The sequence below is a fragment of the Homarus americanus genome, unplaced genomic scaffold (genome assembly GCF_018991925.1).
Source record: "Homarus americanus isolate GMGI-L3 unplaced genomic scaffold, GMGI_Hamer_2.0 scaffold23598, whole genome shotgun sequence".
NCBI lineage: Eukaryota > Metazoa > Arthropoda > Malacostraca > Decapoda > Nephropidae > Homarus > Homarus americanus.
In genome coordinates, this window is record NW_024731054.1 from 736,293 (window position 1) to 751,880 (window position 15,588).

Sequence of the window (15,588 nt, forward strand, 5' to 3'; positions counted from 1 at the left end):
CAACAAAGTCTCTGTTTGTATATGTGTCTAAATTTATCAGTGTTGTATATATGTCTGTCTATCCTGAGGTTGTGTTTGTTTTGGGTGCTCCAGGTGCTAAGGTTATTTGTACCGTTGATTGTCTCCAAGTTGGTGGCCAGAGAAGTGTGTTGTAGAGTGTTTGTGTTGGCTACACTGATCACTCCTTGAATTAACTTTTCTGGTAGAAGGGCCGGCATTTTTATTTTATTTATTTTATTTTTTTATACTGGAATTTGAGTCCCGAATTGTAAGATATTATTATTATTATTATTATTATTATTATTATTATTATTATTATTATTATTATTATTATTATTATTATTATTATTATTATTTTTATTATTATTATTATACATATTATTATTATTATCAATATAAAGGTAATGATAATAATAATAGTAATAATGCATACATACATACATATTACCTGTATATATATATATATATATATATATATATATATATATATATATATATATATATATATATATATATATAATTATTTTGACTTGCAATCCTGAAAATGTTGTTATTGCTTTTGTTTATATTATAATCCTGTTGGTATAATAGTCACACTACAGGTTGTTGTTGTAACGACTAGTAAACGACCATTACATAACAAAAAACTGTCCTTCGTGCTGATAAAAATAACACCTGTTCTTCCTAACCTCACCCGCGTTTCTTACACGCGAGAGCTGTTATTGATATAGCTAAGGATTTGGTTTTTACACCCGAAATAAACACAAAATATGGACTGGTGTGCCGCAGAGTTTGTCCAGTTCTCTTGAAGATCAATACGTTAAGACAACTAGAAAGGTATAGAATGTGAGGAGAGAAGCTAAAGAGACAGAGATAAGAGGTGGGGAGCTAGAAAGAGGAGCTAAAGAGAGAGAGCAGCTAGAGAGAGATAAAGAAGCTAGAGAGAGAAGAACTAAAGAAAGAGAGGAGCTAACGAGAGAGAGGTGCTAGAAAGAGAGAGATGAGCTAGAGAGTGAGAAAGAAGCTAGAGAGAGTGAGAGAGAGAGAGAGAGAGAGAGAGAGAGAGGAGTGAGAAAGAAGCTAGAGAGAGGAGAGAGAGAGAGAGCTGAGAGAGATGAGCTAGAGGTGAGAAAGAAGCTAAAGAGAGAGAGAGCGAGAGAGAGAGGAGAAGCGAGTGAGAAAGAAGCTAGAGAGAGAGAGAGAGAGAGAGGAGCTAAAGAGAGAGAGGAGCTAGAGAGAGTGAGAGGGGGGAGCCACACCACCGCATCATTTTCACACACATTTTATAAAGATTAAAGCTATGATTTATGTTAGCAGGACGGGCTGACACAAACGTCAATATCGTCCCGGTGAAAGAGAGTTTTAGCTGCACCTCTCGCTGCCACACGTACGATAATGGTCCGTGGTGGTGAGAGGAACTACCTATTGCCCCCTCCCCCATGGTAATAGAGTAATGTATGAATAATTAAAGGTATTTGAATAGTTTGAAAGATATTAAGGAACTATTCTCCCTCTACCTCCCCCCAACACCTCCCTTTCCCCGTCAGTATTGTCCAAACAAGTTGCTGGATGGCTATAGTTTAAGCCTCGTTATACCTATTAAAATATCACCTAAACCACTATCGTATTAAACCTTATTAAACCATAGGTCGTATCACATATCTCCAATCACTAAAAAAAAAAAAAACTTAAATCTAAGATGGTTTTAATCCTCACACATTCTCAAATTCCTGATATTCTCGGTTCTTCGCAAATCATAATGATCTCGACCCTCTGAAAACGGATAATTCGTGTACGTACTTTCAGGCGTTGACTATACTTGGGTCATGTTGAAGCATTGATTAAACTCGGGTTATAACGAAATTTCTATTCGTTAAACCTACAGTAGTTCGAATCACTTTTGTTTGTTCCCATCACTTGTTAAAAGCTCCGTAGCGTGTTGATCATAAGTCCATCCAACCCAAGATCTGATGGAGCCCAAATTTTCGCATTTCTATGACTTTTTCAAACATCTAATTTGGTTTTACTCTTCAACTTGTTTAACTTTTATGTTTTTATTGAGACCCAAATTTTATGAAGAACTATTGAGCTTGTTAACTCCTGAAACACCAATAAAAGTAAAAATGATCCAAGTTCGCGAAAGGGCATTGGTGGAAGTCGTCGTCGGGGACCTGGTGTTAGAGGCCGCCGCCCTCAATACACCAGTACAGTACAACAAAGAGTGGCCAACATTGATAGAAAATAAGTAACAAATTGCTCTCCATTCTTGTGACTTGAGGAAGAACAAAGTAGTAAAAAACGGAGTGGATAAAACTGAAGAAGAAAAAAATAAGTCGAATATAACTCAACATTTTTGATAGTTTGATGAAGATCGGGGGATGCTGACCTTGTGGGGTGACGACAACAAGTGCCTATAACTCAGGAAAAAAAATCGAAAATTGCTCTACATTTTGATAGATTGAGGAAGGATAAGGGATGCTGACCTTGCAGGGTACCGATGGTGTGGTCCCTGGTGGGGGAGCGGTTGTCGGCGGCCACCGTCCTCACCCAGTCAATCTCATCTAACCTCTCCCGGGGGCCTGGACTGTTCCACCCACACTCATCCACCTCGAAGGTACAGTCTCCACTCTTGTCTGCTGCTACCTGGGGGGCGCCTGGAGGAGGAGGTGGTGATGTAGGTGTGTTAGTTATTGTATATACAGGGAAACACACACGTATGATGCTACCCTTCACTGGTCAACTTAATAAAACATGACAGAGAGACACTCACTAGGACAAGGGCCCTGGACGATGGAGATGTCGTCGATGGCAATGTCGCCCAGGTTGTTTTGGCCCACCTCGCCCTCGAACACGATCTGGACCATGAGATAAACAACAGTGACGCTGCCCCCACCTACACCCACTTATGTCATCGTATTCACCAAAGGTCATATATTTACAACACAAGACAATAGGAGATGTAATGTTCAGCAGGTAGAAAAAATATTATCTTCTTATCTTAAAAGTTATTATACTAATTTTAGTTTTTTTATTTATATATTTATTTCTTTGTGGGAAAAATTTTACTTTAGAATTTATTTTAGTGTTAATATTGTTATCAAAGAAGTGGTCAAGTTTACAGTAAGGAACTAAGTACTGATATTATTTTTATTAAAGGTTTATGGCCAAAAAGTAAGATAGTTTTTTAACAACTAGGAATTATTATTGTTGTGGATAATAAAGTAAGAGCCATGCAGCTGAAGCACACAGGCACCATGCAGCCACTCCGCCACCTGCATCTCAAACTACAAGTGCAGGCAACACCATCACCACGTTATACCCAAAACAAACCCACATATTGATATAAGTATTAAACAGTAGATTTATTCATGGCTATCACCAACATGTGCAATGGCAAACAGTTATGTACAGGTAACTCTCACTTAATGAAGGTAAGAGTTTACTGCATCACACCCCCCCCCCCTCCCCCCCCGGACTCAGAGGGTGTAGCCATACCACCTCAACAATGTCGGTAACACGTGTTAACAATATTGTTAACATGTAGCCACAGTTGTTGGCAACATGTATTATGAACATTGTGGGCAAAATGTTGGTATCAGTGGTGTGGGAGGCACCCAACGACGGCGCTGCCTGTCCACACATCAAGGCGTCCTCACTCGCCCTGTGTAGACTGTTTCCACCATTGTTGGCTTCTTTACCCAGACTATTGTCGACATTTTTACCAACAATGTTGCATTCGTGTTACCAACTTTGATGCCAACATTGTTCACAGCTGTTGTCCCAGATGTTGACAATAATGTTCACACAATGTTGCGTTGGTGTGGACACACCCCCAGGGTCGCTGCTGTCCATCAGTTGTGAATGAATATCAAACTACACATACTGTAACAGTTCTTACTGTGTATCTAAGTGAGAGTTACCAGTTTGTGCTTTATTTTATACATTCTCTAATTACTCTTATTTGCATTACATACTGTTTTGTTTATCATCCCGTCTTGGTGCTGTAGTTTCTCTGTCTGTTGTCTATATCCTTCATCCCGTTTTCTATGCTGCACTAATTGAATTTTCTCTGCTCTTAAACTTTCATAAACCTATATTTAAAAAATTACCTGTTTCATATATTTAGTTATTCTTTGACTATCCTACGAATAATTGTTGGCTTCCTTGGTTATTTCACTTAAGAGTAACCACCCTAGTAACGCTACCTGGGGGGGGGGGGCAAGTTAAGGATGGGTTAGGTTAGGTTAGGTAAGGTAAGGTTAGGTAAGGTTAGGTTAGGCTAGGCTTGGTTTGGTCAGGTTAGGTTAGTATTAGGGTGGTTAATCTTGAGGTGAAATAAGTTGGGGTGTCTAATCTTCATCATATCCATTCCTCTTTTATTGCTATCAATCCCTTCGTCAGCCTCCTGTTATAAGGTTAGGTTAGGATAAGTGAATAATCCTTACTAACTGACTGACTGAATAATAACTGACTGACTGGCTAAATAATAACTGACTGACTAAATGGCTGACTTACTAACTTCCTGACTGATATCCTGAATAACTGACTTCTGTAACCGACTGATTTCTTGACTGACTTCCTGAAAGACTGATTGACTGACTTCCTGCTTGATTTCCTGACATACTGCTTGACAGACTGACTTGCTATCTCCCTGACTTTCTTACTAACTTCCTGAATACCTGACCAATTTCCTGATTAACAGACTTACAAACTAAAACAACTTATTTTACTTTTGCGTTTAAAGGAATTGAAGAGAGGATTTCAGATGAGGCCAAGCCAGGTTAGGCCAGGTCAGGTCAGGTCAGGTCAGGGGTAAAGGTGTGTTCGTTGATGCAGTGGCGATTCCGGATATATATTTTTTTAGGGGGTAGGTTTGTGGGTTCGCTACTGTACCTTGAAGCTTGGGAGCTCAACAGAGTCTGGTGGTACCTTGAAGGGGGAGGGTGACGCTATAGGCACCTGGCCCTGGTACCAAGCATTGCCAGCCTCGCCCGATATCTGCCAGATGACTTTATCTTTGGCGGTGTTCACGTCGTAGATGATGACACGTAAGGTACCGATCCCGTTGCCGAACATGTGGGTCCAGAAGCGCATGCACAGGGGACTATCTGGGTCTGTTTTGGGTGAGATGGAAGGTGTGGGTTAGTGGTGGAAGGAAGAGTTTTTGATGTAAGGGGTGGGGTAAGGAATGGATTAATGTAGGGGGTGTGGAAGTCCCTTAACACTGTATATACCTCTTGCGATACTTCCACACTGGTCTCCCTTACACAGTACCCTTTACGATACTTCCTAACTATAAATGCCCCCTACAGTAACTCCTGTTTTTTTTATAAGGCACCCCTACAATACCTCCTCCTTACAAGTCCCTAATTATTAAATACCCCCTACAATACCTCACTATAAGTCCCCTTACGATACCTCCTCATAACACGACTGAGAAACGAAACATGAGGGGACAGTAACACGACAATAGATTACTGACTGGTGCCCTGGAACTCCTGGCTCATGAGTCTGGCCCTGTCTCCTGGCCTCCTGGGGTAGCCGGAGTTGATGAAGGCGTACCCTCCCATCTTCCCGTCGTTGGCGAAGGAGGAGCGGTCTCGGGGTGGTCCTGTTGATGGGTTTAGGCTGCCTCGACTCTGTAATGATGGAGCCAAAGAGGGTGATTTTTAAGGATATGGTGAGATGGTTTTTTAAAGAGATGAAAGGGGAGACAAAGGGGCTGTTGTAAAGGGGGGTAAAAGGGGCTTCTAAGGGTTAAAAGGAGGGTGTTCAGGGGTATGTTAAGTAGGGTATCTAAGGGTTAAAGGTGTAAGGTGTATGATTAATAATGGGTAATGGTAACAATGTCTTTATTAGAGTTCTCATTGGAATGTTTTAATTTTAGGCTGCCTCAACTCAATAATTGCGATGTTTAATGGTAATGGTGAGGAGAAGAAGAACCTCTAAGGCGTGAAGATGGATGAAAATAGGGTCGCATGGGCTGGACAACACCCACCTGCGTCCAGTCGAAGTCGTCATTAGCGTCCTGAGTCCAACCACAGGTGCCGCCCTCGAAGGTACAGAAGGCGCCACACTGACTTGATTCAGCGAAGGTCAGCTCATCCAAGGCGATGTAGCCACGGAACCTACGACTGAGGGCACTGCTGTCTACTGGGATGCCCTCGAAGATTACCTGAGGACACGGCAGGATGTTAATTACTGTGTAGGATGCCGGGAGAAGGGACAGGATTGAGGGGCTATTGGCTGTGTAGGATAGGATGGCAGGGGGATTGGGGGGGGTTGAGGAATTGTTGGATTAACTCAAGGTAGATCACATATAGATTAAGGTGAGGCTGGTTAGGTTATGTCAAGGTTAGGGTTGCTTAGGTTAGGTCAAATTATTACGTTAGGTTAGGGTAAGTTGTGTTAGATTAGAGTACGTTGGGTCAGGCTAGTGGGGTTAGGGTGGGTTAGGTTAGGTTAGGTATGATATAGTAGGTTAGGTTAAGTTATGTCTGGTCGTATTACTGTAGGTTAGGTCTGGTCATGTAAGGTTAGGACAAGGCAGGGTAAATCTGGTTATGTTAGGTTATGTCATGGCCAGGTTAGGTTAGGTTAGGTCAGATTAAGTTAGGTTAGGTCAGATTAAGTTAGGTTAGGTCATGATAGGTTAGGTCAGGTTATGCTAGTTTAGTTAGGTTAAATTAGGTCAGGTCATGTTAGATTTGATCAGGTTAGGTTAAGTCAGGTCATATTTAGCTTGGTTAAGTTAAAGTGGGTTAGGTCAGGTAAGATTAGGTTAGGTCATATTTAGTTTAGGTGAGGTCAGGTCATATTAAGTTAGATAACTTTAGGTTAGGTTAGGGCATATCAGGTTATATTTCACTTAAGTTAATTACCGAGTGTTTCTTGTCGAAGGTGTAGACGACCTGACCTTCCTTCCACTCGCCCATGGTCATGTCTCTCGCCTCCCACAGCACCACGTCCTCGCTGCCGTCATAACCAACCATCATCTGGTCCACGGGGTCAGTTAGGCTCGTGTTGTCGGCCAAAGTGTGGAGCAGAACACGGAGGCGGTCAGGGCTGAGGCCGGCGATCGAGTACCTGAGGGGGAAACACAAATCATTGTTAGTAGTTGGTGGTTTAGATGTCAAGGGTCGTGTGATGGAGACAAGTTAGTTTTAGTATGATGGATGGGGATGATTTAATTAGTCATTTGTACCATAGCAACCCCCTCCTACTCCTCCTCATTCCTCCAGTAGTCCACCAACTCACCAGAACTTAACACACACGCCGGCGGGGCCTGTAGACTCCTTCACGGGGGACATCAACATGGCTGACTCGAAGGTAGGTTGCCCGGTGTTCCTCTGTGGGATCTGTGAGGTCTCGAACATCGCGTATCCTCCTGTCGGTTCAAACACAGGTCACATTAGGTCAAAACGTTTCGCAAATAGGTCATGTGAGGTTTATGGTTCATTTGACGAATATAAGTGACTTTCAAGCTTGCTGTATTGGAACCTAACCTAAACTAAACTAAACCTAAGGATTTGAAGTCTTGGTGAAGTGTATCAAGGATGTCATATTGTATGCTTAACCTAATCGTTGCCATATTGTAACCTTAAATAATTGCCATAGTACGACCCCTTCTACCCACCCACAAAGTTGCCATATTGTAAACTTAACCAAATCGTTGCCATACTCCAGACACAAGGTTGCCATAACATGATGTCACTCACCGAGGTCGTCGCCATAGGATACATCTTCCTTGGGGCCACCTAGCCAGAAGGTGTTTTTGCCAACGGACGCCTGCCACTGTAGCTGCGTCACCTTCAGGTTGGTCCAGTCACATAGGTTCTCGTTGGGGCTGCTGTCGAAGTCACACAGTTCTGCTGGGAGTGTGAGGCTAGGTTAGGTTAGGTTATTTTAGCTTATGTTAGGTTAGGTCAATGGGATTTATCAACCTAGAGAAGATTAAGTTGAATTTTGAATCAAGAATCACTGAGGAGTAATTACTGTAGGGATGTGGCCTTAATAACTCATAATTAGCTGTCATTAAGGAGTGAAATGAGTAATAACACGTTGAAATTTAAACAAATGCTGAGTTATATACCGGAGGGAATTATATAGATTAGATAAAAGTGGAATTATGAATCAGGAATAATTTAGGAATATAATTAATGTGAGTTAGGAATTATTTCGTAATATAATTATTTGTTAATGATGAATAATTTAGAATATAATTGAATATGAAATAGAAATAATTTTATTTAATTAATTATGAATCAAGACTAATTTTGTAACATAATAAACTGTGAATCAGAAATAGTTTTAGAATATAATGATGTGTTAGTCACGGATAATTTGTATATATAATTAATTGTGAGTCAGGATATATATATATATATATATATATATATATATATATATATATATATATATATATATATATATATGCCAGGGTGAGTACAGACTACTCACCCTGAAGATGTGAATTACACGAATGGGGATTCTTTCCTTGTGGTTATCAGCATATACCTGAATCACGCACCTACAGTGATTTACTTGCATATATATATATATATATATATATATATATATATATATATATATATATATATATATATATATATATATATATATATATATATATATATATATATTTACTGAATCAGGAATAATTAAAGAATACAATTAATTAAAGCTGAATTATTAAGTAAAGCGAAGCAATACAGAAAGAAAGTGTTTATACAAAATAATAGTATAAAGCTTGGGTTATTTTTCTTCAGTGTTTAAACCCTTAGAGTCTTAGAGGGTTAAATCACCGTCATCAAAGGGTTAAACCATAGTCATCAAAGGGTTAAATTATAGTCGTTAAAGGGTTAAAACGTCATCAAAGGGTTAAAATCAGTAAACCTCCATATAGCGGACTTCTCTCTCCATATGATCCTTTAGTTGGGATTTTCACATCTAAATGACCCTCGAGATAACGGACTTTATTCTCTATATAGTTCGTTAAATAGAGGTATGACATCTAAATGACCCTTGAGATAACGGACTTTCCTCCCCATATAGTCCGTTAAATAGAGGTATCACATCTAAATGACCCTCGAGATAACGGACTTTATTCTCTATATAGTTCGTTAAATAGAGGTATCACATGTAAATGACCCTTGAGATAACGGACTTTCCTCCCCATATAGCCCGTTAAATAGAGGTATCACATCCAAATGACCCTCGAGATAACGGACTTTATTCTCTATATAGTTCGTTAAATAGAGTATCACAGTAATTCCGATTTAAACTGAATGGAATTATTGTTATTTTCAATCAATATTTTACTCCCAGGAATTTTAGGCAAAGCAACTATAGTATACTGGGCGCTAGATTCACTGATACTGTCTTTAGTTTAGTTACTGTCCTTAGTTCACTGTTACTGTCCTTAGTTCACTGTTACTGTCCTTAGTTCACTGATACTGTCCTTAGTTTAGTTACTGTCCTTAGTTCATTGTTACTGTCCTTAGTTCACTGATACTGTCCTTAGTTCACTGTTACTGTCCTTAGTTCACTGATACTGTCCTTAGTTCATTGTTACTGTCCTTAGTTCATTGTTACTGTCCTTAGTTCACTGATACTGTCCTTAGTTCATTAGTTCACTGATACTGTCCTTAGTTCACTGATACTGTCCTTAGTTCACTGATACTGTCCTTAGTTCACTGATACTGTCCTTAGTTCACTGATACTGTCCTTAGTTCATTGATACTGTCCTTAGTTCATTGATACTGTCCTTAGTTCACTGTCCTTAGATACTGTCCTTAGTTCATTGATACTGTCCTTAGTTCACTGATACTGTCCTTAGTTCACTGATACTGTCCTTAGTTCATTGTTACTGTCCTTAGTTCATTGTTACTGTCCTTAGTTCACTGATACTGTCCTTAGTTCACTGATACTGTCCTTAAGTTCACTGATACTGTCCTTAGTTCATTGTTTCTCTCAACCAGTGAACCCAAACTTGTGCTCTGGTTCAAGGCAGCGACAGACTACAGAAAGTACACGTACTGTACAAGATTCACTCATTGCTGACACAAATAATACGGGGGGTGGTGGTAATTCAGCTGGCGTGAGAGTGGTGATACTTGGTGATCAGTATGAGTGGTGATTGGTGATTCTTGAGTGCTAGTGATTGGGTGACATTTTAGTGCTGGTGATTGGTGATTCTTGAGTGCTAGTGAGTGGGTGACATTTGAGTGCTGGTGATTGGTGATTCTTGAGTGCTAGTGATTGGGTGACATTTGAGTGCTGGTGATTGGTGATTCTTGAGTGCTAGTGATTGGGTGACATTTGAGTGCTGGTGATTGGTGATTCTTGAGTGCTAGTGATTGGGTGACATTTGAGTGCTGGTGATTGGTGATTCTTGAGTCCTAGTGATTGTTAATGCTTAAGTGCTACTGATTGGTGATACTTAAGTGCCAATGCCCATTGTTTACACTTAATTTGATAACCAGTGCCAGGTGATATCTAGTGCCAGTGCCCAAGATTTAGCTGTAACATATGGGGTTTGTGAGAGCCTGATGTAGTATGTTAATTATTGTTAAATAGGTTCTACTTGTGATGGAAATAGTCTAGTTACGGAGGATGGTGAACACTTTAACATAAACTTAAAAATTATGTTAGTTGCGGTGTGTTAAGTATGTTAATCTACAGGGTTAAATAGAGGAGAAAATGCTGCTTGTAATATACGTGAGTTTCCCAATAGCTGTTGACGTGATCGATGGTGTTGCTCCCATATATATATACACTCCTTGTCCAGACCAAGCCTGAGTGTGTGGACAGACTCCCACCAAGCTAGAGGAGAGATATGACAGACACACACAGACAGACAGTCAAGCAAAAGATGAAGCATGTCTTGGCAAGCTGCGAGCCGTGTTAGTTAAGTTTTCTTGAGGTGCCACGAGGGCGGGCGGTAGAGAACAGAGATGGAGGCGCTTGCAACACACACAATTCAAAGACGAGTTTTTGTTCTCAAGCTTCCAAGTTTTGTTTCATTGAAATCTGCGTTCTCATTGGAGGAGCGCCTCTTGTGCGCGGTGGGGCTTCAGCCAATGTGTTATAGTGCAGCTTTTGTGCCCAAACGAAACTTTGTAGTTTGCACGAAAACTCGACTTTCTCGGTTCTTCCTTCCTCGAGTACCTGGTGTTGATTCCTCGCCACCCTGTTGTGCCCCAGGACCTCCGGTATTAGTGCCAGCTGGTCGTTGGCGCCGCGGTGGAGGTCTCGGCTGTGGTGGGGGCTGTGGAGGTGGCTGTTCTGGGACTACAGGTGGAGGCGGCTGTTCCGGGGCTGCGGGTGGTGGCGGCTGTTCCGGGGCTGCGGGTGGAGACGGCTGTTCTGGGACTACAGGTGGAGGCGGCTGTTCCGGGGCTGCGGGTGGAGGCGGCTGTTCCGGGGCTGCTGGTGGAGGCGGCTGAGGTTCATCGGGGATGGTCTCCTCTGAGTGATAGGAGGGAGGTGCCCCGGGCGGTCAAGAGTTGACAGTAAAGAGTGCAGGTATAAAGGGGTGGTCAGTCGCCAACATGTGCGCATGCGTACAGTGTTAACACATTCCACAAGGCATTATGGGAACTGTTGTCTCTAGTCACTCATGATATACAAATTAAAAAGCGTATAATGAATTAATTACTACATCATACATCAAAGACATTACTCAGATTACACGCCTAAGGAAATACCTGAACAAGAGGTCAATTAATTACTCCATCAAGGTGTCATAATTATATCTGAGAGTTGGCGACCACGGCCCACTATTCCAAACGTTATCGAGCAGTGTTTACCAAGTTGTGAGGAATTGTAAAATGTATTTCTTTCTCAACTACGACCGAGTCTGACGGAAAATCATATCAGGACGGTAAATCAAACTCAAGTACAACTTCTTTTACAAAACTCTGAGTTCCCTCTTTGTGTCTCAGTCAACCAGTGATCTAAACAAATTAATGGATATATATATTTCAATCTTAGAGCCTGAGCTGTTTATTGAGTACGTATATTGTCATGATGTCTGGGTATGTTAGGTTAGGTTAGGTTAGGTTATGTTAGGTTAGGTTAGGTTAGGTTTAGTTAGAGCTCGGCGAGGTTTGGTTTGGTAAAATTAGGTTGGGCTTGGTCAAGTTAGGTTGGGTTAGATTAAGTGAAGTTAGGGTTAGATCAGGTTATTTTTGGTCAGGTTAGGTTGAGTTAGTTAGGCAAGGTCAGACTAGGTCATGTTTGGTAAGGTTAGGTTAGATTAGGTTAGATTAGGTTTGTTTTGGTCGGCTTAGGTTAGGTTGGGTTAGGTTAGATCAGGTTATTTTTGGTCAGATTAGATTGAGTTAGGGTAGGTCAGATTAGGTCATGTTTGGTAAGGTTAGGTTTCGGTTGGCTGGCTGGCTCTACTTCTGGTGCAAACGAGGAATTCTGTCAATACATTACTGTGAGGGACATAGAGCTCCGAATATGCCTTGTGGGTACAACTATTGTCATGGTGTATTCTGTGTAATGGAGAGAGAGAGAGAGAGAGAGAGAGAGAGAGAGAGAGAGAAATTGAAAGTGTGTGCGTGAGATTAGTGTAAGTGTAGTAAATCAGTGCATAAGAAGTCCATCATTCATAACTAAGAAGATCCAGGCCACAATATTCACAAAGATTCTTACGATCACTATTCCTCGTAACTTAACCTCTAATAATAAAGTACTAACTCCCCTCCCCAAAGCTAGATTAACATAACACTGAGACTCCACCTTGACTACAGTGTATTTATTATGGAAATATCAAACAGCCCGACCCCTTTTTCTCATTTTGGCTTGTGATTGGCCAGTTCAAGTGACTAAAATTTGCTTCTGTAGAGGATACCGCCATATTATCCAATCACATTACTCTACGACATATTACTTTTTCTTTTCTTTTTTTCTACGTCATATTACTAGGCTGGGCCGAAGTATATTCACCGTATGAACCTTTATGGGTGTGTCCCCGAGGTGCTGTTGAGAGTACTAGTGTTATAGTGTCGTATGAGTGATGAGATATCTTAGTACTGTTGACTCTCTTCTGCAGCGATACAACACAACATTCTAACGCTCATTAAAGTTTATCTATAGAGTTTGTAGAGTTTTGTACCACACCATTCCTGTATTTTGCTTATTGTATTTACCTTTCTTTTTACTTTAACTTATTTATACATATCTGTATAATATAATTGTTTATGTTATTTATTTATATAACTAAAAATTATTTATTTTATCTGGTTATTGGATGTATTTTTTTACGAGGTGTAGTGTGGTGTATTATGGCTTATCTGCACTACTGTATTATGAAAAATATATGAAAAATACATTATAATTTATAAATCACGAATGGGGGAAACATACACGAAATTAGTGGTTATGTTTTTTTACTACGTATTTTCTGTATGTTTTGTTTTGTTATATTTGTGTATTAGTTTATTCGTTAACTTAAAGTCTATTGCCATCACTGATATAACTCTTGATGGTGGGGGGGTGGGGGTAGCGGGGAGGGGTGGGGCTGGTGGGGTAGCGGGGAGGGGTGGGGGTTGGTAGGGTGGCGGGGAGGGGTGGGGCTGGTGGTGGGGGTAGCGGGAGGGTAGGGGTTGGTGGTGGGGTAGCGGGAGAGGGGTAGGGGCAGGGGTAGCAAGGGGGTGGGGGGTTGGTGGTGGGGTGGTACAGGGAGGGGTGGGGCTGGTGGTGGGGGTAGCGGGAGGGGTAGGGGCTGGTGGTGGGTAGGGTGGGGTAGGGGCTGGTGGTGGGGTAGCGGGAGGGGTGGGGTTGGTAGGGGTGGGGCTGGTGGTGGGAGGCTGGTGGGGTTGGTGGTGGGGTAAAGGGGAGGGGGGGGTTGGTGGTGGGAGTGGGGGGGGGTGGGGTGGTGGTGGGAGAAGGGGAGGGGTGGGGCTGGTGGTGGGGTAAAGGGAGGGGTGGGGGGTGGTGGTGGAGGGGGTGGGGCGGGGAGGGTGGGGGGTGGGGGTTGGTGGGGGTAGGGGGAGGGGGGTTGGTGGTGAAGGGAGGGGTGGGGTTGGTGGTGGGGTAGCGGGGAGGGTGGGGGGTTGGTGGTGGGGTAGCAGGGGGGGGTGGGGGCTGGTGGTGGGGTGGGAGGGGTGGGGGGTTGGTGGTGGGGTAGCGGGGAGGGGTGGAGTTGGTGGTGGGGTAGCGGAGGGGTGGGGGTTGGTGGTGGGGGTAGCGGGAGGGGTGGGGGTTGGTGGTGGGGTAGCTGGAGGGGTGGGTCGGGGGTAAGGGGGTTTGTTTATCATGGTTTAAGGGAGGTCAGGTTAGGGGGTTTAATGTTGGATACACATATACACTCATATACACTCATACACACATATACACGCATAGACTGTACATACACACTCATATACACATACACTCCCAGTAAACACTACTCCTTACACTGTCACTATGTTGAAATGAACTGTAGTTTGAGCTTTTCCCCATCTAGTTATTATATGTCTTAATTGTGTCACTCATGTTACTTGTATATTATTTGTAATTCGTAACCCATTCCCCAAATATGTAACTGTATATTTTCAGCCTTCTGGCTGCCAAGCTCTTTCAATAAACCGTTAATTATTATTATTATTATTACACTTATATACATACACACTAATACACACATATACACTCATAAATACAATCACACACACATACTACTACTACTACTACTACTACTACTACTACCACTACTACTACTACTACTTGGAATCGAGTATGTCGGATCATCCAGCTGTGATACAATGATATGAGTTATTAGGGATGTTACCTTCATTGGTGAGCTCTGAGGTGACTAAAGAGGCCGATACGGGACTGGCAGTGCCGTCCACAGATGTTGCACGTGTGGAGGACTACATCTAGTGCGGGAGGGGTGGCGGTAGCATCTTTCCCGCGTTGGCGCTTGTCTTCCTCGGTATGCACTCGGGCTAATTCGAAAGTATTGACACCTTCTCGAGTGATGCTCCTCCAAGCGTTACTGTGTGGAGTAATCGTCTCCCAGGTGGGGGGGGGTCGATTTGGCACTTTTCAGGTTTGTTTTAAGACTATCCTGATACCTTTTCAGGTGCCCGCCAGCGTTACGTTTACTATTTGTTAGATAACTGTAAAGTAGCTGCTTTGGGAGTCTACTGTCGTCCATGCTGGTAACATGGCCAGTTCAGAGTAGTTGTTCATAGATAATGGTAGCCTCTATGCTCCTACAGTTGGTGTCAGCGAGAATACTGGCATTTGTTTTCTTGTCTTCCTCGCGAACTCGGAGAATGGAACGTAGCCTACGTTGGTGAAAGTTTTCAAGTGCCTTGAGGTGCCTCCTGTATGTGACCCATGTCTCGCTGCCATATAGCAGGGTGGGGAGGACCACTGCTCGATATACATGCAAATCTGTAGATAATTTCAGCTCCCTACAGGTGAAGACACGGGTACGGAATCTGCCAAAGGCTTCACACACACACACACACACACACACACACACACACACACACACACACACACACACACACACACACACACACTCAAAACAGCAACAAACTGTACCACCATTAAACACCCAACACGACCCCCCCTAAAATAAACAAAGCC

At 42.3% G+C, this 15,588-nt stretch overlaps 1 protein-coding gene across 5 annotated transcripts in view; it reads right to left on the reverse strand.

Moving 5' to 3' along the window:
* Nucleotides 1-15,588, reverse strand: part of LOC121867463 (MAM and LDL-receptor class A domain-containing protein 1-like) — a 53,427-nt gene that overhangs the window by 11,749 nt on the left and 26,090 nt on the right. For 2 of the 5 annotated variants that reach the window (XM_042367376.1, XM_042367374.1), the window contains exons 4-12: nt 11,170-11,469; nt 7,719-7,871; nt 7,258-7,387; nt 6,882-7,086; nt 5,999-6,175; nt 5,483-5,639; nt 4,930-5,114; nt 2,771-2,855; nt 2,484-2,654 (exon numbers count right to left, since the gene is read on the reverse strand). In XM_042367376.1, the coding sequence (XP_042223310.1) occupies nt 2,484-2,654; nt 2,771-2,855; nt 4,930-5,114; nt 5,483-5,639; nt 5,999-6,175; nt 6,882-7,086; nt 7,258-7,387; nt 7,719-7,871; nt 11,170-11,469 (1,563 nt within the window). The remainder of the gene's footprint in view (nt 1-2,483; nt 2,655-2,770; nt 2,856-4,929; nt 5,115-5,482; nt 5,640-5,998; nt 6,176-6,881; nt 7,087-7,257; nt 7,388-7,718; nt 7,872-11,169; nt 11,470-15,588) is intronic. The other 3 variants (XM_042367375.1, XM_042367378.1, XM_042367377.1) reach the window with 3 other exon arrangements.